Genomic DNA, 23,819 nt, shown 5'->3' with positions numbered 1-23,819 from the left:
CTAATCCTATCCTGTGTGATACTGTCTGCCGAGCTGTGTATCTAATCCTATCCTGTGTGATACTGTCTCCTGAGCTGTGTATCTAATCCTATCCTGTGTGACACTGTCTGCTGAGCTGTGTATCTAATCCTATGATGTGTGATACTGTCTGCTGAGCTGTGTATCTAATCCTATGATGTGTGATACAGTTAGCTGAGCTGTGTATCTAATCCTATGATGTGTGATACTGTTTGCTGAGCTGTGTATCTAATCCTATGATGTGTGATACTGTCTGCTGAGCTGTGTATCTAATCCTATGATGTGTGATACTGTCTGCTGAGCTGTGTATCTAATCCTATCCTGTGTGATACTGTCTGCTGAGCTGTGTATCTAATCCTATCCTGTGTGATACTGTCTGCCGAGCTGTGTATCTAATCCTATCCTGTGTGATACTGTCTCCTGAGCTGTGTATCTAATCCTATCCTGTGTGATACTGTCTGCTGAGCTGTGTATCTAATCCTGTCCTGTGTGATACTGCCTGCTGGGCTGTGTATCTAATCCTATCCTGTGTGATACTGTCTGCTGAGCTGTGTATCTAATCCTATCCTGTGTGATACTCCCTGCTGAGCTGTGTATCTAATCCTATCCTGTGTGATACTCCCTGCTGAGCTGTGTATCTAATCCTATCCTGTGTGATACTGTCTGCTGAGCTGTGTATCTAATCCTATCCTGTGTGATACTGTCTGCCGAGCTGTGTATCTAATCCTATCCTGTGTGATACTGTCTCCTGAGCTGTGTACCTAATCCTATCCTGTGTGATAGTTAGCTGAGCTGTGTATCTAATCCTATCCTGTGTGATACTGTCTGCTGAGCTGTGTATCTAATCCTATGATGTGTGATACTGTCTGCTGAGCTGTGTATCTAATCCTATGATGTGTGATACTGTCTGCTGAGCTGTGTATCTAATCCTATGATATGTGATACTGTCTGCTGAGCTGTGTATCTAATCCTATCCTGTGTGATACAGTTAGCTGAGCTGTGTATCTAATCCTATGATGTGTGATACTGTTTGCTGAGCTGTGTATCTAATCCTATGATGTGTGATACTGTCTGCTGAGCTGTGTATCTAATCCTATGATGTGTGATACTGTCTGCTGAGCTGTGTATCTAATCCTATGATGTGTGATACTGTTTGCTGAGCTGTGTATCTAATCCTATGATGTGTGATACTGTTTGCTGAGCTGTGTATCTAATCCTATGATGTGTGATACTGTCTGCTGAGCTGTGTATCTAATCCTATGATGTGTGATACTGTCTGCTGAGCTGTGTATCTAATCCTATGATGTGTGATACTGTCTGCTGAGCTGTGTATCTAATCCTATGATGTGTGATACTGTCTGCCTGCGTCCGGTCCAGGACTTCTAACCACTGGCAAATCTCTGGTTAACAATACTCTAAATGTTAGAATTATGATGATTTACACAAAGATGAACACGACGTGAAGAGAGATGCGGAGATCGGACGCAGAAAACATGTTTTATACAGTTAAGAATCTACTGAAATGTAATAATTTACTGTGCATCGTTCTTAGCATCATATTATGTGTAAAGTATTGTTATCAGTAGAAGTATTATATTTACCATATCCACATTATTATTTCCAGATTATTATTATTATTATTATGTTGTTGTTGATGCTATTATTGTATTTATTATTTTCTCATCAGATAATGTATTTATTATTTGTTACTTTTTTATATTTTTGCTGTTTGTTACTTTCATCATTCTTATCATGCGTAGAATCATCTTTCATCCTTACGACATCTTTTCGCTCTCGCACTTGATGTCCCAGGTCTGGCAGAAATAAACGCAGCTGAGAAATAAGTTGTGTGGGAGTCATGAGCGACCCCATCACCGGGATGAATATGAAACGCGTGGCGCTGACGACAGGGCGCTGCAGACCTGATACTGACATTTAGAGCCTCTGCATCTTCTTATGCGCCATTCATGGATTAATGCGTTTCGGTCGCTCCTTGATCTTTACTGGGTTTTTAAAGTATCAGAAAAATCCACAGCAAGAAATGCATTATATGAAAAGCTGACAACACATGAGCTCAGGGAGGAAGCAACTATTACAATGGAATACTGGTCACAGGAACCTAGAAGAAATGGTGAGGGTTATAGTACCTGATCCACTCACCAAAGATTAGAGTGAGGCAACAGAAAAGGCAGTGGAGCCCCCTACTGGTGCCAAATTACACCACCACGTCCCCCACACAGGCCAGCAATGATTCATATACCCCTTTCCAGCCTATCGGGGAGGTGGCCATCAGTTTGTTCCCTTCACTTGATTCCTAAAGTTCCGTTACTTCTAGGTAAACATAGACACAATCTACGAGGAACAGGAAGGGGCCACCTTGACCCAGAGGACCCAAAGATGTAATATAGCGTACCTACTGTATACAAGGTCCCACCTGCAGGGTGAGTTAAAGGCATAGAGGGGCAGAGAGAGTCAACATGGCCAGGGAGATTGTATTGTGAGCCCCTAGGATGATGGGAGTGATACTTTAAGTCTTTATTCACTTCAGTTTAAACAACAGAAGAAGGGCTGGAGTCCGCTGCGGAATCATAAGGATGACCATCTATATCTCACAATGAACTGATGTAGGGGCCACACATTGGGTCCCTCCTCATCCAGAAGAATCTTACCTTCTCCAGCTGATGGATTCCCTCCTCCACGGAGCACACGGACGCCAGCGTCCTCAGGGCAGACGGGTACAAACACTTAAAGCGATCTTGACGGCAAATTTTAAACAGGGCGACAACTGCTCCCTCCTGAGAATGGACAGAAAAGAAAATCAATCAGTAACTGGAAAGATGGAACCAGAGGAATAAAAGATAACCAGAAATGAGAAGATTCAAAGTAAGAACTAAAAACAGCACAGTAAAGTATATGGTACCTACCAGCAGGGAAAGGGTGTTACATATTCATACATAGGTCCATCAATACAACCACAAGAAAAGAGGGGAAAACATTCTATACATTTACAAAACACTGATGCTATTCTGTTCTAAGAAATCATAATTGTTTTTAAGCAATCAACTGTTACTGCTGTGATTAAATGATATGACCACTCGACATGATCATACATCTTAAAGTAGAGAACCAGCTCCTGGGGTGACCATTCTACTGACTCACAGCTTTTACAGTAGAGAACCTGCTCCTGGGGTGACCATTCTACTGACTCACAGCTCTTACAGTAGAGAACCAGCTCCTGGGGTGACCATTCTACTGACTCACAGCTCTTACAGTAGAGAACCAGCTCCTAAGGTGACCATTCTACTGACTCACAGCTCTTACAGTAGAGAACCAGCTCCTAAGGTGACCATTCTACTAACTCACAGCTCTTACAGTAGAGAACCAGCTCCTAAGGTGACCATTCTACTGACTCACAGCTCTTACAGTAGAGAACCAGCTCCTGGGGTGACCATTCTACTGACTCACAGCTCTTACAGTAGAGAACCAGCTCCTAAGGTGACCATTCTACTGACTCACAGCTTTTACAGTAGAGAACCTGCTCCTGGGGTGACCATTCTACTGACTCACAGCTCTTACAGTAGAGAACCAGCTCCTGGGGTGACCATTCTACTGACTCACAGCTCTTACACTAGAGAACCAGCTCCTGGGGTGACCATTCTACTGACTCACAGCTCTTACAGTAGAGAACCAGCTCTTGGGGTGACCATTCTACTGACTCACAGCTCTTACAGTAGAGAACCAGCTCCTGGGGTGACTATTCTACTGACTCACAGCTCTTACAGTAGAGAACCAGCTCCTGGGGTGACCATTCTACTGACTCACAGCTCTTATAGTAGAGAACCAGCTCCTGGGGTGGCCATTCTACTGACTCACAGCTCTTACAGTAGAGAACCAGCTCCTGGGGTGGCCATTCTACTGACTCACAGCTCTTACAGTAGAGAACCAGCTCTTGGGGTGACCATTCTACTGACTCACAGCTCTTACAGTAGAGAACCAGCTCCTAAGGTGACCATTCTACTGACTCACAGCTCTTACAGTAGAGAACCAGCTCCTAAGGTGACCATTCTACTGACTCACAGCTCTTACAGTAGAGAACCAGCTCCTGGGGTGACCATTCTACTGACTCACAGCTCTTACAGTAGAGAACAGCTCCTAAGGTGACCATTCTACTGACTCACAGCTTTTACAGTAGAGAACCTGCTCCTGGGGTGACCATTCTACTGACTCACAGCTCTTACAGTAGAGAACCAGCTCCTGGGGTGACCATTCTACTGACTCACAGCTCTTACAGTAGAGAACCAGCTCCTGGGGTGACCATTCTACTGACTCACAGCTCTTACAGTAGAGAACCAGCTCCTGGGGTGACCATTCTACTGACTCACAGCTCTTACACTAGAGAACCAGCTCCTGGGGTGACCATTCTACTGACTCACAGCTCTTACAGTAGAGAACCAGCTCCTGGGGTGACCATTCTACTGACTCACAGCTCTTACAGTAGAGAACCAGCTCCTGGGGTGACCATTCTACTGACTCACAGCTCTTACACTAGAGAACCAGCTCCTGGGGTGACCATTCTACTGACTCACAGCTCTTACAGTAGAGAACCAGCTCCTGGGGTGACCATTCTACTGACTCACAGCTCTTACAGTAGAGAACCAGCTCCTAAGGTGACCATTCTACTGACTCACAGCTCTTACAGTAGAGAACCAGCTCCTAAGGTGACCATTCTACTGACTCACAGCTCTTACAGTAGAGAACCAGCTCCTGGGGTGACCATTCTACTGACTCACAGCTCTTACAGTCGAGAACCAGCTCCTAAGGTGACCATTCTACTGACTCACAGCTTTTACAGTAGAGAACCTGCTCCTGGGGTGACCATTCTACTGACTCACAGCTCTTACACTAGAGAACCAGCTCCTAAGGTGACCATTCTACTGACTCACAGCTCTTACAGCAGAGAACCAGCTCCTGGGGTGACCATTCTACTGACTCACAGCTTTTACAGTAGAGAACCTGCTCCTGGGGTGACCATTCTACTGACTCACAGCTCTTACAGTAGAGAACCAGCTCCTGGGGTGACCATTCTACTGACTCACAGCTCTTACACTAGAGAACCAGCTCCTAAGGTGACCATTCTACTGACTCACAGCTCTTACAGTAGAGAACCAGCTCCTGGGGTGACCATTCTACTGACTCACAGCTTTTACAGCAGAGAACCAGCTCCTGGGGTGACCATTCTACTGACTCACAGCTCTTATAGTAGAGAACCAGCTCCTGGGGTGACCATTCTACTGACTCACAGCTCTTACAGTAGAGAACCAGCTCCTGGGGTGACCATTCTACTGACTCACAGCTCTTACACTAGAGAACCAGCTCCTAAGGTGACCATTCTACTGACTCACAGCTCTTACAGTAGAGAAGTAGCATATGAGGTCACAATTTATTTTACTCACTTATATAGCGCTGACATATTCCGCAGTGCTTTACAGATACTATAATCACATGTTGTCCACAATAGACATCGCAATCTAAGTCCCTATCAGTATTACTTTGGAGTGTGTTAGGAGTACACAGAGGAAACCTGTGCAAACACATGGAAAACATACAAAACTGCATGAAAAAGTTGTCACTAGTCAGATTCAAAATTAGGACCACAACTCTGCAAGACACCGTGGAGCCCTACTCAACAGATTCAAAGCTCTTACAGTAAAGAACCAGTTCCCAGGGTAATTACTCCACAGACTGCTAATATACAGCATACTAAAAACAATATTACTATCATACTACCTCTCAAGTACAAGAGCATAACTAACTACTATAATACTGCTCCTATGTACAAGAATATAACTGCTATAATACTGCTCCTATGTACAAGAGTATAACTGCTATAATACTGTCTCCTATATACAAGAATATAACTACTATAATACTGCCTCCTATGTACAAGAATATAACTACTATAATACTGCTCCTATGTACAAGAATATAACTACTATAATACCGCTCCTATGTACAAGAATATAACTACTATAATACTGCTCCTATGTATAAGAATGTAACTACTATAATACTGCTCCTATGTACAAGAACATAACTACTATAATACTGCTCCTATGTACAAGAATATAACTACTATAATACTGCTCCTATGTACAAAAGTATAACTGCTATAATACTGTCTCTTATGTACAAGAATATAACTACTATAATACTGCTCCTATGTACAAGAATATAACTACTATAATACTGCCTTCTATGTACAAGAATATTACTACTATAATACTGCTCCTATGTACAAGAATACAACTAATATAATACTGCTCCTATGTACAAGAATATAACTACCATAGTACTGCTCCTATGTACAAGAATATAACTAATATAATACTGCCTCCTATGTACAAGAATATAACTCCTATAATACTGCTCCTATGTACAAGAATATAACTACTATAACACTGCCCCTATGTACAAGAATATAACTACTGTAATACTGCTCCTATGTACAAGAATATAACTACTATAATACTGCTCCTATGTACAAGAATATAACTACTATAATACTGCTCCTATGTACAAGAATATAACTACTATAATACTGCTCCTATGTACAAGAATATAACTACTATAATACTGCCCCTCTGTACAAGAATATAACTACTATAATACTGCTCCTATGTACAAGAATATAACTACTATAATACTGCCCCTCTGTACAAGAATATAACTACTATAATACTGCTCCTATTATAAGAATATAACTACTATAATACTGCTCCTATGTACAAGAATATAACTACTATAATACTGCTCCAATGTACAAGAATATAACTACTGTAATACTGCTCCTATATACAAGAATATAACTACTATAATACTGCTTCTATGTACAAGAATATAACTACTATAATACTGCCTCCTATGTACAAGAATATAACTACTATAATACTGCCTCCTATGTACAAGAATATAACTACTATAATACTGCTCCGATGTACAAGAATATAACTACTATAATACTGCTCTTATGTACAATAATATAACTACTATAATACTGCCTCCTATGTATAAGAATACACTGCGTGCAGAATTATTAGGCAAATGAGTATTTTGACCACATCATCCTCTTTATGCATGTTGTCTTACTCCAAGCTGTATAGGCTCGAAAGCCTACTACCAATTAAGCATATTAGGTGATGTGCATCTCTGTAATGAGAAGGGGTGTGGTCTAATGACATCAACACCCTATATTAGGTGTGCATAATTATTAGGCAACTTCCTTTCCTTTGGCAAAATGGGTCAAAAGAAGGACTTGACAGGCTCAGAAAAGTCAAAAATAGTGAGATATCTTGCAGAGGGATGCAGCACTCTTAAAATTGCAAAGCTTCTGAAGCGTGATCATCGAACAATCAAGCGTTTCATTCAAAATAGTCAACAGGGTCGCAAGAAGCGTGTGGAAAAACCAAGGCGCAAAATAACTGCCCATGAACTGAGAAAAGTCAAGCGTGCAGCTGCCAAGATGCCACTTGCCACCATTTTGGCCCTATTTCAGAGCTGCAACATCACTGGAGTGCCCAAAAGCACAAGGTGTGCAATACTCAGAGACATGGCCAAGGTAAGAAAGGCTGAAAGACGACCACCACTGAACAAGACACACAAGCTGAAACATCAAGACTGGGCCAAGAAATATCTCAAGACTGATTTTTCTAAGGTTTTATGGACTGATGAAATGAGAGTGAGTCTTGATGGGCCAGATGGATGGGCCCGTGGCTGGATTGGTAAAGGGCAGAGAGCTCCAGTCCGACTCAGACGCCAGCAAGGTGGAGGTGGAGTACTGGTTTGGGCTGGTATCATCAAAGATAAGCTTGTGGGGCCTTTTCGGGTTGAGGATGGAGTCAAGCTCAACTCCCAGTCCTACTGCCAGTTTCTGGAAGACACCTTCTTCAAGTAGTGGTACAGGAAGAAGTCTGCATCCTTCAAGAAAAAACATGATTTTCATGCAGGACAATGCTCCATCACACGCGTCCAAGTACTCCACAGCGTGGCTGGCAAGAAAGGGTATAAAAGAAGAAAATCTAATGACATGGCCTCCTTGTTCACCTGATCTGAACCCCATTGAGAACCTGTGGTCCATCATCAAATGTGAGATTTACAAGGAGGGAAAACAGTACACCTCTCTGAACAGTGTCTGGGAGGCTGTGGTTGCTGCTGCACGCAATGTTGATGGTGAACAGATCAAAACACTGACAGAATCCATGGATGGCAGGCTTTTGAGTGTCCTTGCAAAGAAAGGTGGCTATATTGGTCACTGATTTGTTTTTGTTTTGTTTTTGAATGTCAGAAATGTAAATTTTTGAATATTGAGATGTTATATTGGTTTCACTGGTAAAAATAAATAATTGAAATGGGTATATATTTGTTTTTTGTTAAGTTGCCTAATAATTATGCACAGTAATAGTCACCTGCACACACAGATATCCCCCTAAAATAGCTAAAACTAAAAACAAACTAAAAACTACTTCCAAAAATATTCAGCTTTGATATTAATGAGTTTTTTGGGTTTATTGAGAACATGGTTGTTGTTCAATAATAAAATTAATCCTCAAAAATACAACTTGCCTAATAATTCTGCACTCCCTGTATAACTACTATAATACTGCTCCTATGTACAAGAATATAACTACTATAATACTGCTTCCTATGTACAGGAATATAACTACTATAATACTGCTCCTATGTACAAGAATATAACTACTATAATACTGCCTCATATGTACAAGAATATAACTACTATAATACTGCTCCTATGTACAATAATATAACTACTATAATACTGCTCCTATGTACAAGAATATAACTACTATAATACTGCTCCTATGTACAAGAATATAACTACTATAATACTGCCTCTTATGTACAAGAATATAACTACTGTAATACTGCTCCTATGTACAAGAATATAACTACTATAATACTGCTCCTATGTACAAGAATATAACTGCTATAATACTGCTCCTATGTACAAGAATATAACTACTATAATACTGCTCCTATGTACAAGAATATAACTACTATAATACTGCTCCTATGTACAAGAATATAACTACTATAATACTGCTTCTATGTACAAGAATATAACTACTATAATACTGCTCCTATGTACAAGAATATAACTACTATAATACTGCTCCTATGTACAGGAATATAACTACTATAATACTGCTCCTATGTACAAGAATATAACTACTATAATACTGCCTCCTATGTACAAGAATATAACTACTATAATACTGCTCCTATGTACAATAATATAACTACTATAATACTGCTCCTATGTACAAGAATATAACTACTATAATACTGCTCCTATGTACAAGAATATAACTACTATAATACTGCCTCTTATGTACAAGAATATAACTACTGTAATACTGCTCCTATGTACAAGAATATAACTACTATAATACTGCTCCTATGTACAAGAATATAACTGCTATAATACTGCTCCTATGTACAAGAATATAACTACTATAATACTGCTCCTATGTACAAGAATATAACTACTATAATACTGCTCCTATGTACAAGAATATAACTACTATAATACTGCTTCTATGTACAAGAATATAACTACTATAATACTGCTCCTATGTACAAGAATATAACTACTATAATACTGCTCCTATGTACAAGAATATAACTACTATAATACTGCTCCTATGTACAAGAATATAACTACTATAATACTTCTCCTATGTACAAGAATATAACTACTATAATACTGCTTCCTATGTACAAGAATATAACTGCTATAATACTGCTCCTATGTACAAGAATATAACTACTATAATACTGCTCCTATGTACAAGAATATAACTACTATAATACTGCTTCTATGTACAAGAATATAACTACTATAATACTGCTCCTATGTACAAGAATATAACTACTATAATACTGCTCCTATGTACAGGAATATAACTACTATAATACTTCTCCTATGTACAAGAATATAACTACTATAATACTGCTCCTATGTACAAGAATATAACTATTATAATACTGCTCCTATGTACAAGAATATAACTACTATAATACTGCTCCTATGTACAAGAATATAACTACTATAATACTGCTCCTATGTACAAGAATATAACTACTATAATACTGCCTCCTATGTACAAGAATATAACTACTATAATACTGCTCCTATGTACAAGAATATAACTACTATAATACTGCTCCTATGTACAAGAATATAACTACTATAATACTGCTCCTATGTACAGGAATATAACTACTATAATAATGTCTCTTGTCTACAAAAATATAAGATCTATAACTGCTCTGGTCCTCAGTGTACGTACCTTTCACAATCCATATACCCTTTCTAGTACACATATGTATACAGTATGTTACACTACTGTCCAGAAATAGCAACAAACTGAAATACTCTCAACCTCTCACCAGACGCACACAGTGAGCAAATAACGGGCAGCAGTACCGGTGACCTCTGATGCTGCAGACTTTTGTTCTGCGTCTGATGTGCGCACAATACGATTATTTACACCGTTGACTTTTAGCTTTTATAAATATCATCTTAATTAAAACTGATGAAAAAGTCAAAAAGGAAATCGTATTAATTGAAGTCTTCCCAGAACTGAGATGTTTCTGCCTAATTATCAAGACGTTAATACACAAGATACTAATTGTAGGTATTAATAGACAAGAGAAAGAAATATAAACCCGCCTGACAATGACACGTAACAGAACAGACGAGACTCAGGCCTCATGATGTCACCTGCAGATACAGGAGGCAGAAATTATACCTATAAGAGGGACAGAGTACTCCTAGTGTTATCTACAAGCTGCAGTATTAAGGGGACCCATACATCTTGTGGCCACAGTAACTGCACAAGGACTACAACAAATTGGTGTGCCTCCACATCATACAACGTAGTTTCATACCGCAAATACTGAATAAGACCGGTATTGTAGCGTTTTTGGCATTTAGGTTCTGCTTGTCTGCAGTAACATCTACGTGAACCTATACAGTAATTATATCATACACAGGGAGAAGTATTATAGTAGTTATATTCTTGTACATAGGAGCAGTATTATAGTAGTTATATTCTTGTACATAGGAGCAGTATTATAGTAGTTATATTCTTGTACATAGGAGCAGTATTATTGTAGTTATATTTTTGTACATAGGAGCAGTATTATAGTAGTTATATTCCTGTACATAGGAGCAGTATTATAGTAGTTATATTCTTGTACATAGGAGCAGTATTATAGTAGTTATATTCTTGTACATAGGAGGCAGTATTATAGTAGTTATATTCTTGTACATAGGAGGCAGTATTATAGCAGTTATATTCTTGTACATAGGAGCAGTATTATAGTAGTTATATTCTTGTACATAGGGGGCAGTATTATAGTAGTTATATTCTTATACATAGGAGGCAGTATTATAGTAGTTATATTCTTGTACATAGGAGCAGTATTATAGTAGTTATATTCTTGTACATAGCAGGCAGTATTATAGCAGTTATATTCTTGTACATAGGAGCAGTATTATAGTAGTTATATTCTTGTACATAGGAGCAGTATTATAGTAGTTATATTCTTTATCAAATTTCTTTTTATTTGAGAAAAATACATAGTCATGTAGAGAGACATACATCGTGTGTCCAGACGCAGCTGGATAAGTGCACAGTCAGCAAACACAATATATTCAAGATGATTGCATACACGACTTCAGATAATGGAGTGAAATACGTAAACAAATATCTGACGAGGGGGGGGCTATAACAAGACAAAGGAAGGTGGGTTGGGGGATAGAGAGGGGAGGGGGAGAGTTGGATGTCAATCAAAGTCTTAAGTCAAGACATATCTAAGCCTAGAATTTGCGGTATAGCTTCCAAGGAGACCATACTTTTACAAAAACTGCTCTAGAGTGATTTTCCCAATGGGCTAATTCTTCAAACCGATATAGTTGGTCAATTTTTTCGGTCCACATCAAGAACGAGGGAGCTGATTCATTTTTCCACAATAGAGGATCAGCATCGAGCTGCTGTAATAAGCATGGTTTGTAGATTATACTTTGAGGGGGTTAGCGTGCCATTTGGACACCAGAGCAGCAGGAGTTTTGCATCTAAGGTAATCTGGCTATTACATATCTTGTTGATAGCTGCTTCTACTTCAACCCAAAACGGTTTTATTTTCTCGCAGCTCCACCAGATATGAGATAAAGAACCAATGTCTCCTCCACACCTCCAGCAACTGTTTGGGATAGCGGGATTGAGCTTGTGAAGGAACTCCGGTGTCTTGTACCATCTTGTAAGTAATTTATAAGAGTTTGCCTGTATTCTAATACAACGGTTGAAACCATGTGAGTGTGTGAGGATGAACGCTTTTTCAGGTTCTGTCAGGGACAGAGACAGCTCCTTTTCCCAGGCTGCAAGGAACCACAGATCTGGAGGTGCGGAGGAGAGTAGCTCCCTGTAGAATGTGGAGAGAGGTTTCTTGGGGCGAAGGGCGTTAGAGATTTTCCCCTCCAACCAAGAGGGATCTACCGTAGGCCTGGGAAAAGATTCCAAAAGCGCCAAATCTTTCTTAAAGGCCATAAGCGCCAAGAAAGAGGCTCCTTGAACCCTCGGGATTTCATATATTTTACTCCAATTTAAGGCACCTGATACAGTTATGATGTCTTTCAGTTTAAAGTTAGATAGTAAAGCCCAAATTCCTGTTGCATCAGAGGTGGTAGGGTGAACGTGTGCCTGCAGCAGATCTAAGGGGAGACTCAAACTTGGGAACCTAAGGGTCGAGGACCCATATAGTTTAGTCCATTCCAGTAACAGACCCTTCCATAAGGGCGAGGTAAACTTATTATTAGCAGTACATTTGCGTAAGCCCCATAGAACTAACTTGTCCCTATATGAAAGCAAATAACACTCCAGTCGGGAAACAAGGCCGAGAGGGCGCCAAGAAATGAGGCTCAAAGCTCTGTTCAGCATCGATGCTTTGTAGTAAAGGTAGATGTCGGGTAGGCCGAAGCCTCCCAACCTCCTCTCCCGAGTGAGAGTGGCATAAGCCAACCTAGGGGACTTGCCAGACCAAACAAAGGTTGAGATGACCCTGCGGACCTCCACAAAGAAGGAATGGGGTAGCCAGATAGGAAGTGTTTGGATGAGATAGAGCAGTCTGGGGACAATAAAAGCTTTAATGAAGTTTTTCCGCCCAATCCAAGAGATAAACGGAAGTTTTAGAGAGTGTAAGTGTGATCTAATGGATTTCAGTAAAGGGACATAATTTAACTCGAAAAGATCTTCTGGTTTTGCTGAGATATGGGTACCTAGAAAAGGGATTGACTTAGTGGCCCACGAAAAAGCAGCGGAACCTTTAAGCGTGTCTACAGTAGCGGATGGGCAAGAAATATTCAGGGCCTGTGACTTAGTATAGTTGATCTTAAAATTTGAGACCGCTCCATATTCTTCAAAAAGGGCTTGAAGTCTGGGGAAAGAGGTTAGAGGGTTGGACGTTATGACCAAAAGATCGTCTGCAAAAGCGGCCGTTAGATGGGTATGCGACCCCAAGGTGATCCCCTTAATGTCTGGATCCTGCCTGATCTTGGCCAGCAGGGTCTCCATGACAATAACAAAGAGGGCAGGTGAGAGTGGGCACCCCTGCCTCGTCCCATTAGTAATGGGAAAAGCTGGAGAGAGTGTTCCATTAATCCGTATTCTGGCAGAGGGGAGCGAATAAAGTGAGAAAATGGATTGAATGAACTGGTCCGGAAGGCCAAACTTCGACAGTGCCCGAGACATGAATTGCCAGCTGATCCTGTCAAAGGCCTTTTCTGCATCTGTACTGAGAAGAGCTAAAGGTATTGAGTGCTGGCGAGCATGCGTGATCAATTGTATGACACGGACCGTATTTTCACTCCCCTGCCTGCCAGAGACGAATCCCACCTGCTCCTCGTTGACAATGCCAGGGAGAACCGACTGAATCCTTTGAGCCATAATTTTGGCCCACCACTTCACATCAGTATTTAGAAGCGAGATAGGACGGTAACTCCCGCAATTTAGGGGGTCCTTATTTTCCTTGTGGATTACTGTGATATGGGCTGAAAGCGATTGGGGAGGAAGGGAGCCCCCTTGGAGTAAGTAGTTACATAAGGTATTAAAATGGGGAATTAGGGTCTGCTTAAAGGTTTTGTAGTAAGAGATGGTAAAACCATCAGGGCCTGGGCTTTTCCCTGAGGGTATGGAGGAGAGAACCTTACCAATTTCATCGTCTGTGATAGGAGATAAGAGCTGGGCTGACTGAGCTGGGGTAATAGTAGGTAACTGGAGGGAGGAGAGAAACTTCTCAGTTGCCTCACCTAATTGAGCTGGCGACATATTATCTGGTGTTTTAAGGTTGTATAGGTCCCTATAGAAGGCACAAAAGGTCTTTGCTATGTCTGGAGTCCCTTTATGAAGGACGCCTTTGTCGTCTTTAACTGCAGCAATGAAGGAGTCAGTTTTTTTGTTTCTTCACTAAAGCGGACATTAGCCTATTCCCTTTGTCCCCGTGCGCATATGAGCGGAATTTGGCTCTAAGTAACAGCTTAGCTGACGTGACATTTAGCAGGTTCTTGAGCTTAGTACGGGCTTCTGAGAGCTCCAAGGCACAGCTAAGGGCCTGGGAGGCTTTGTGCGTTAGCTCTAGAGCCTGAATCTGGGAGAGGAGTGTCGCCACAGCCTGATTCCGTTGTTTCTTAATATGGGCACCTAAGGCTATTAGTTCTCCTCTCAGGACCGCTTTATGGGTTTCCCAAATAATGGACGGGGAGGGAGCATCAGGGCCTGAAGTATTAGTTGTGAAGAAGTCAGTTATGATAGAAGATAATTTAGCAGCATGGGAGGGGTCTGAGATAATGGTCTCATTAATACGCCAATTCCATTCCCTCTTTGGGAGGTCCTGCAGAGACATACTCAGGAATACCGGAGCGTGGTCAGACAGGGTGATGTTCCCTATATGGGAACTAACAACTCTGTTAGCAAAGGATTTGGATAAGAATAGATAATCTAATCTATGGTAAGATAGTTTAGCAGCTGAATAAAAGGAAAAATCCCTACCAGTAGGGTTTGTGGTGCGCCAGATATCTAGAACCCCTAACCTCTGTAGGGCCAGTTTAAGGCGCCGCAAACGGGCATGTGTAATGGCAGACTTCCCATTAGAAGAATCTAGTGCAGGATCAAGGGTAGCATTAAGGTCACCTCCTAGAATCACCATTCCCTCCTTAAAGGAGGATAGTAGGCCAAGGGTCTGAACGAGCCAAGCAACCTGCCCTCTGTTGGGAGCATATACAGTTGCCAGGGTAACAGGAGTGTCAGCGATAGTGCCCTTAACAAACAGGTAACGACCCTCAGGGTCTGCAGAGACAGCAGAGTGCTTAAAGGGGAGCTGCTTGTGGATCGCTATGCTGACACCCCTGCTAGCCGAACTATACGTGCTGTGAAACCACTGGGAAAATCTTTTGGGGGGCAATTTGGGGGTCTTACCCTCTCGGAAGTGGGTTTCCTGGAAGAATGCTATAGACACTTTATCCCTCTGTAAAAGGGCCAGGATTTGGGATCGTTTGCAAGGCTCGTTCATTCCCCGGGCGTTAAAGGAAGAGATCACAATAGACGACATTCTGAAATAGAAAACAGACAATCAGCATTTGAATATGCAATATGTGACATATATGACATCTGATGGTGGATGAGGGGGGGGGGGGGGAGACACAAGAGGTAAGGAGGGGAGACAAACAGATAAGACATTAAACAATAGTGCAAATATATTCTGCATAGAAAACTCTACTGAGCACCTGACTGTACGACCCTTTCTCATCACGGCTACCAGCCGGGGTCTGTCAGGTGGGGGGTCCCGCAGAGCTACAGAAGACCATATACTGGCCATCTAACAAGGAAAAGGGGTGACCCAAAGGTAAGACCGGGTTAACCCCTGCATATTAGAAAGAAGAGCAAGGAACAGGCAAGGTACAGAACCTCATTTGATTCCGATCATAACTGCACGCCGAGACAATATTCTCCGCAACAGGCGGACATGACTGGCCTGTATTTAGGCCTAAAGCTCCCAGGGAACAGGCAAGGTACAAAACCTCACATGAATCAGACTATAACTGCAGTCTAAGACATTATTTTCCGCAACAGGCGGACATGACTGGCCTGTAGTCAGGCCTAAAGCCCTCAGAGAACATAAAAGCATCAGCTAACTTCACCATCAGGCAATCAGTCCCAGGAACTTCGCTTGGAACAGGAACAGAATAGAAAATTCCTCAGACATCTTCTATGCTCAGGTAGGAGGGCGGTCAGACTTTTCAGCCCTAGCCCTGGGAGACCTTTTGTTGTAGACAGGGCGCCATTCAGCCGCCTGGGGTGGCGGGAGAGGTGGATCCTCCATGTCGGCCGGCATCCATGATGGAATTTCAATCGGGCTTAATCCCAGCTGAGCCCAGCTGGTATGTAGATCTTTCGGCGACCTAATAGAAATCTGGCGTCCGTTTTTGAGGACCGCAATCCCGAACGGGTAAAGCCACCGAAACGGGGTAGCTGCAGCTCTAAGGGCATCCAGGAGCGGCTTGAGGATGCGCCGTTTAGCAAGCGTGGATGGGGCCAGGTCCTGGAAAAACATAATCGGCGTACCTCCATACTGCAGCTGCTCCGCTTCTCTTCCTGCTCTCATAATCGCTGCGGTGTCGATAAAACTAAGGAGGCCGCAGATGACATCCCGTGGGGGTTCTGTATTCTTCGGCTTAGGCCTCAGCGCCCGGTGAATCCTCTCGATTATTATTCGGCCCGCTCTCTCAGGCCCCAGCAGGTCAGCAAATATCTCCTGCGCCACTTTCTCCAGCGCTTCACTGGCGAAGGATTCTGGGAGCCCGCGAATCCTGAGATTCCTCCTGCGGCTCCGATTCTCCTGGTCCTCGACCCTCAGGAGCGCTTCATTAAGCAGGTCAGTGTGGGAGTTTAGTGCTTTATAGGATCTCTCTTCCCTCCGGAGAGCCGCGTCCTGCGCGCCTTCTAGATCCGACACCCGGTGACCCATGTTCCGGAGGTCCTCCTTAATCTCAGACAGGTCCCTCTTAATAGGGGCTAGTGCCGCATTCATCACCTCCAATAGTGCCGCTTTGGTGAATGAGCCCCTCTGTCTAGTCGATTTGTTAGTCGAGGCATCTGAGACACTGCCGCCATCTGTGTCTTCCTCCATGTCAGATGCCTGGGCTGGAGCGGGCGCCATCTTGGGGGTCTCAGCCGACCTGAGCTTCGGTTGCTTTTTAACAAATTGATCCATGTCAGGTTGTCTGGATCTCGCAGGAGTCGAATCTGCCTGATCTTTAAATCGATCCTTGCCCGTTTTGCCCATCATAGCGGTGCTGTGAGCTTATTTTAGGGGTTAATTCGCCGGTAAGGTTGAGGAGCTCAGCAACTTGCAGCCATTCAGCTACACAGCCAGGCTCCGCCCCCATAGTAGTTATATTCTTGTACATAGGAGGCAGTATTATAGTAGTTATATTCTTGTACATAGGAGCAGTATTATAGTAGTTATATTCTTGTACATAGGAGCAGTATTATAGTAGATATATTCTTGTACATAGGAGCAGTATTATAGTAGTTATATTCTTGTATATAGGAGGCAGTATTATAGTAGTTATATTCTTGTACATAGGAGCAGTATTATAGCAGTTATATTCTTGTACATAGGAGCAGTATTATAGTAGTTATATTCTTGTACATAGGAGCAGTATTATAGCAGTTATATTCTTGTACATAGGAGCAGTATTATAGTAGTTATATTCTTGTACATAGGAGGCAGTATTATAGTAGTTATATTCTTGTACATAGGAGCAGTATTATAGTAGTTATATTCTTGTACATAGGAGCAGTATTATAGTAGTTATATTCTTGTACATAGGAGGCAGTATTATAGTAGATATATTCCTGTACATAGAAGCAGTATTATAGTAGTTATATTCTTGTACATAGGAGGCAGTATTATAGTAGTTATATTCCTGTACATAGGAGCAGTATTATAGTAGTTATATTCTTGTACATAGGAGGCAGTATTATAGTAGTTATATTCTTGTACATAGGAGGCAGTATTATAGTAGTTATATTCTTGTACATAGGAGACAGTATTATAGTAGTTATATTCTTGTACATAGGAGCAGTATTATAGCAGTTATATTCTTGTACATAGGAGCAGTATTATAGTAGTTATATTCTTGTACATAGGAGCAGTATTATAGTAGTTATATTCTTGTACATAGGAGGCAGTATTATAGTAGTTATATTCTTGTACATAGGAGCAGTATTATAGTAGTTATATTCCTGTACATAGGAGCAGTATTATAGTAGTTATATTCTTGTACATAGCAGGCAGTATTATAGCAGTTATATTCTTGTACATAGGAGCAGTATTATAGTAGTTATATTCTTGTACTTAGGAGCAGTATTATAGTAGTTATATTCTTGTACATAGCAGGCAGTATTATAGTAGTTATATTCTTGTACATAGGAGGCAGTATTATAGTAGTTATATTCTTGTACATAGGAGGCGGTATTATAGCAGTTATATTCTTGTACATAGGAGGCAGTATTATAGTAGTTATTTCTTGTACATAGGGGGCAGTATTATGGTATACAGTTGCAAGAAAAAGTATGTGAACCCTTTGGAATGATATGGATTTCTGCACAAATTGGTCATAAAATGTGATCTGAGTGCAGGTGGAAAAAGTATGTGAACCCTTGGATTTAATAACTGGTTGAACCTCCTTTGGCAGCAATAACTTCAACCAAACGTTTCCTGTAGTTGCAGATCAGACGTGCACAACGGTCCGGAGTAATTCTTGACCATTCCTCCCTACAGAACTGTTTCAGTTCAGCAATATTCTTGGGATGTCTGGTGTGAATCGCTTTCTTGAGGTCATGCCACAGCATCTCCATCAGGTTGAGGTCAGGACTCTGACTGGGCCACTCCAGAAGGCGGATTTTCTTCTGTTTAAGCCATTCTGTTGTTGATTTACTTCTATGCTTTGGGTTGTTGTCCTGTTGCAACACCCATCTTCTGTTGAGCTTCAGCTGGTGGACAGATGGCCTTAAGTTCTCCTGCAAAATGTCTTGATAAACTTGGGAATTCATTTTTCCTTTGATGATAGCAATCCGTCCAGGCCCTGACGCAGCAAAGCAGCCCCAAACCATGATGCCCCCTCCCCCCCACCACCATACTTCACAGTTGGGATGAGGTTTTGATGTTGGTGTGCTGGGCCTCTTTTTCTCCACACATAGTGTTGTGTGTTTCTTCTAAACAACTCAACTTTGGTTTCATCTGTCCACAGAATATTTTGCCAGTACTGCTGTGGAACATCCAGGTGCTCTTGTGCAAACTGTAAACGTGCAGCAATGTGTTTTTGGACAGCAGTGGCTTCCTCTGTGGTATCTTCCCATGAAATCCATTCTTGGTTAGTGTTTTACGTATCGTAGATTCGCTAACAGGGATGTTAGCATATGCCAGAGACTTCTGTAAGGCTGAGTTCACACGAGCGGATGCCGTGCGTGGCATCCGCTCCGTGAAAGAGTGCCAAGACCCGATGCAGACTGCAGAGGCACGGAGCATTAACATGACTGATAATGCTCCGTGCCTCTCTGTGATCTCTTTACTACGAAATCACAGTGACAACTGTGACTTTGTAGTAAAGAGATCACAGAGAGGCACGGAGCATTATCAGTCATGTTAATGCTCCGTGCCTCTGCAGTCTGCATCGGGTCTTGGCACTCTTTCACGGAGCGGATGCCACGCACGGCATCCGCTCGTGTGAACTCAGCCTAAGTCTTTAGCTGACACTCTAGGATTCTTCTTCACCTCATTGAGCAGTCTGCGCTGTGCTCTTGCAGTCATCTTTACAGGACGGCCGCTCCTAGGGAGAGTAGCAGCAGTGCTGAACTTTCTCCATTTACAGACAATTTGTCTTACTGTCGACTGATGAACAGCAAAGCTTTTGGAGATACTTTTATAACCCTTTCCAGCTTTATGCAAGTCAACAATTCTTAATCGTAGGTCTTCTGAGAGCTCTTTTGTGCGAGGCATCATTCACATCAGGCAATGCTTCTTGTGAAAAGCAAACCCAGAACTGGTGTGTGTTTTTTATAGGGCAGGGCAGCTGTAACCAACACCTCCAATCTCATCTCATTGATTGGACTCCAGTTGGCTGACACCTCACTCCAATTAGCTCTTGGAGATGTCATTAGTCTAGGGGTTCACATACTTTTTCCACCTGCACTGTGAATGTTTACATGGTGTGTTCAATAAAAACTTGGTAACATTTAACTCTTTGTGTGTTATTAGTTTAAGCCGACTGTGATTGTCTATTGTTGTGACTTAGATGAAGATCAGATCACATTTTATGACCAATTTGTGCAGAAATCCATATCATTCCAAAGGGTTCACATACTTTTTCTTGCAACTGTATATAAATAGTTTATCTGAGTGGATAATGTAACAGTGTGATTTCTATGTTTATTACAGGTGATTTGCTGGGTGAGACTCGTGTGCCATTTCTAATATATAATAATTCGTACACAGAGCCCCATGTATGTCGGGTGATTCCAGGCTGGAGACCTGACCTTATGCCCTAGGAATCCCAGTGTTGCTTTTGTCCTAGACATATTCATGCCAGTCCACATTAGAGACTCTCCTTATCCCCATGTGACGGGTGCAGAGAAATGTTCTGTTTACATCTTCCATTGAAGCGTCCGCGCAGTTGGCTGCAGACAAAGGCGACCTGGCATCGCTGGGCCCACATGATATTCACAGAGCGACTTCTGTATTTACAAATCGATTCAAATAAATTGTTTTCCATACAAATTGTAAATGCAAACACTGAGGCTTCGACGTCTGCGTCCTCGCTCTGTTTACCCACCGTCCGCTCTATTCACTGTACGGCTCACCAGCTGCAGTTTATAGAACTTTCAAAAGGCCGTCAGGTCCAATGAGTCAGATAAAAGTTTAAATCAATCTTTTTTACTTTCGAGCTAATCGCCCGGGAGCTAACGAGTGCAAAGGTAGCAGAGCCCATTGTGTTCATAGGGAAAGGCGCCCTGGCACTGGGATCTGCTGCAGTACAAAGAATGGGATCAGCTGCCGTTATCTCCATCTCTGCCCTCTCAGCACTGACAGGAGGTGGACCAATGATGGATGCCCTGCGTTGTGGGGGCACTGTGCAAAGTATAGCGCTCTGTGCACGGCTTGGGATAGAAAAACGGTTTTCACCATGTAAGCAAAATGTAACAATGTCTGGCAACTGAGGGTCACAGTATGGCTCTATGTGGGCACCATGTGGACGCTACATGTATAAACACAATATAGCACTCTGGTTGCACAATAGGTCTGTGTGTGGGCATTGGGAAGCACTATGGGGACAAAGGGTGGTATTCTGGGCACTCTGGTGTGTTTCATGTAACCATGTCATACATATAGCACCAGCCAGGAGCTGTATGACACACTATGTACTTGCATGCAGTAAGTGGCTCTCTTGGCATTGTGCCCACTATTTATTCAGGAAATGTACTTCATTATGACAGGGTACTCCTATATCCCTATATAACTAGGGGCTTCGTAAAGTGTGACACCCTGCTGGCCCTTCGTCCCCTCTCCGTACGTTATGGTTGTCACTGATGTCTGTTTCCCATGATCCTATGGGCTCTGCAGCCTCATCTTCTCCAGGGTCTGGAGAGTCACTTGTTACATTGTATCCGCAGCAGGTTAATATGTATCACAGTGTGAAGGTCGCTCCTCCTGCCCCCAGGAGTCGCAGTGTAAATGTGAGGTCACTTGCTCGCCCCACTCGCAGCCAACATTACTAAGTTCATCTACAACTCGGGAAACTGCTAAATATTCTTGTACTGGTGTTATCTGTGGTGTTACATAGGACTGCAGGTGACGTCTGCTCCATTATCTGTACACAGAGTTATCACTGTGTTATCTGTGGTGTTACATAGGACTGCAGGTGACATCCACTACATTATCTGTACACAAAGTGTTATTGCTGTGGTGTTACATAGGACTGCAGGTGGCATCTATTAAATTATGAGGATTGCATCATCACCTATCAAATCTCTCCTGGCAGCTCTCAGACACCATTCCACCCCCTTCCCAATTCATGGATTATTGATGAAAAAATAAGCAGATATGTTATGCCCCGTCTAAAGGACCAGGAGAGCAGACATGTAAAATGATCTATACAGTGTTTAACTGCTGAGTTACATAACTCCCCTGACTCATGCTGTATATACTATGTGTGTCCTGTGTGCAGAATCTCCAGTGTATTCTATGAGATACAGCTTCACACTGATGTCCTCTGCCTCACAATGTCTATACTATCTCTCTGCTCTATACAGAATCTCCATTGTATCCTATGAGATATAGCTTGACACTGCAGTCCTCTGCCTCACACTGTCTATACTATCTCTCTGCTCTATACAGAATCTCCAGTGTATCCTATGAGATACAGCTTCACACTGATGTCCTCTGCCTCACATTGTCTATACTATCTCTCTGCTCTATACAGAATCTCCAGTGTATCCTATGAGATACAGCTTCACACTGCAGTCCTCTGCCTCACAATGTCTATAATATCTCTCTGCTGTATACCGAATCTCCAGTGTATCCTATGAGATACAGCTTCACACTGATGTCCTCTGCCTCACATTGTCTATACTATCTCTCTGCTCTATACAGAATCTCCAGTGTATCCTATGAGATATAGCTTGACACTGCAGTCCTCTGCCTCACACTGTCTATACTATCTCTCTGCTCTATACAGAATCTCCAGTGTATCCTATGAGATACAGCTTCACACTGATGTCCTCTGCCTCACATTGTCTATACTATCTCTCTGCTCAATACAGAATCTCCAGTGTATCCTATGACATACAGCTTCACACTGCAGTCCTCTGCCTCACAATGTCTATAATATCTCTCTGCTGTATACAGAATCTCCAGTGTATCCTATGAGATACAGCTTCACACTGATGTCCTCTGCCTCACAATGTCTATACTATATCTCTGCTCTATACAGAATCTCCAGTGTATCCTATGAGATATAGCTTCACACTGCAGTCCTCTGCCTCACACGGTCTATAATATCTCTCTGCTCTATACAGAATCTCCAGTGTATCCTATGAGATACAGCTTCACACTGATGTCCTCTGCCTCACAATGTCTATACTATATCTCTGCTCTATACAGAATCTCCAGTGTATCCTATGAGATACAGCTTCACACTGATGTCCTCCGCTTACAATGTCTATACTATCTCTCTGCTCTATACAGAATCTCCAGTGTACCCTATGAGATATATCTTCACACTGCAGTCCTCTGCCTCACAATGTCTATACCATCTCTCTGCTGTATACAGAATCTCCAGTGTATCCTATGAGATACAGCTTCACACTGATGTCCTCTGCCTCACAATGTCTATACTATCTCTCTGCTCTATACAGAATCTCCAGTGTATCCTATGAGATACAGCTTCACACTGATGTCCTCCGCTTACAATGTCTATACTATCTCTCTGCTCTATACAGAATCTCCAGTGTATCCTATGAGATACAGCTTCACACTGATGTCCTCTGCCTCACAATGTCTATACTATCTCTCTGCTGTATACCGAATCTCCAGTGTATCCTATGAGATACAGCTTCACACTGCTTCTTCTGACTCCTACTTTTTAGAGCTGACAGGGAGAAACC

The 23,819-nt window shown here is 42.2% G+C and overlaps 1 protein-coding gene across 1 annotated transcript in view; it reads right to left on the bottom strand.

Moving 5' to 3' along the window:
- The window catches only part of INSC (INSC spindle orientation adaptor protein), a 114,175-nt gene that overhangs the window by 43,822 nt on the left and 46,534 nt on the right, over positions 1–23,819 (bottom strand). The window contains exon 6 of the mRNA XM_040409628.1: positions 2,688–2,813. Coding sequence (XP_040265562.1) covers positions 2,688–2,813 — 126 coding nt within the window. The remainder of the gene's footprint in view (positions 1–2,687; positions 2,814–23,819) is intronic.

Source organism: Bufo bufo, chromosome 10 (assembly GCF_905171765.1).
Source record: "Bufo bufo chromosome 10, aBufBuf1.1, whole genome shotgun sequence".
NCBI classification, from domain to species: Eukaryota; Metazoa; Chordata; class Amphibia; order Anura; family Bufonidae; genus Bufo; species Bufo bufo.
Note: the sequence above shows the minus strand (reverse complement) of the source record. Positions and strands in the feature narration are given on the sequence as shown.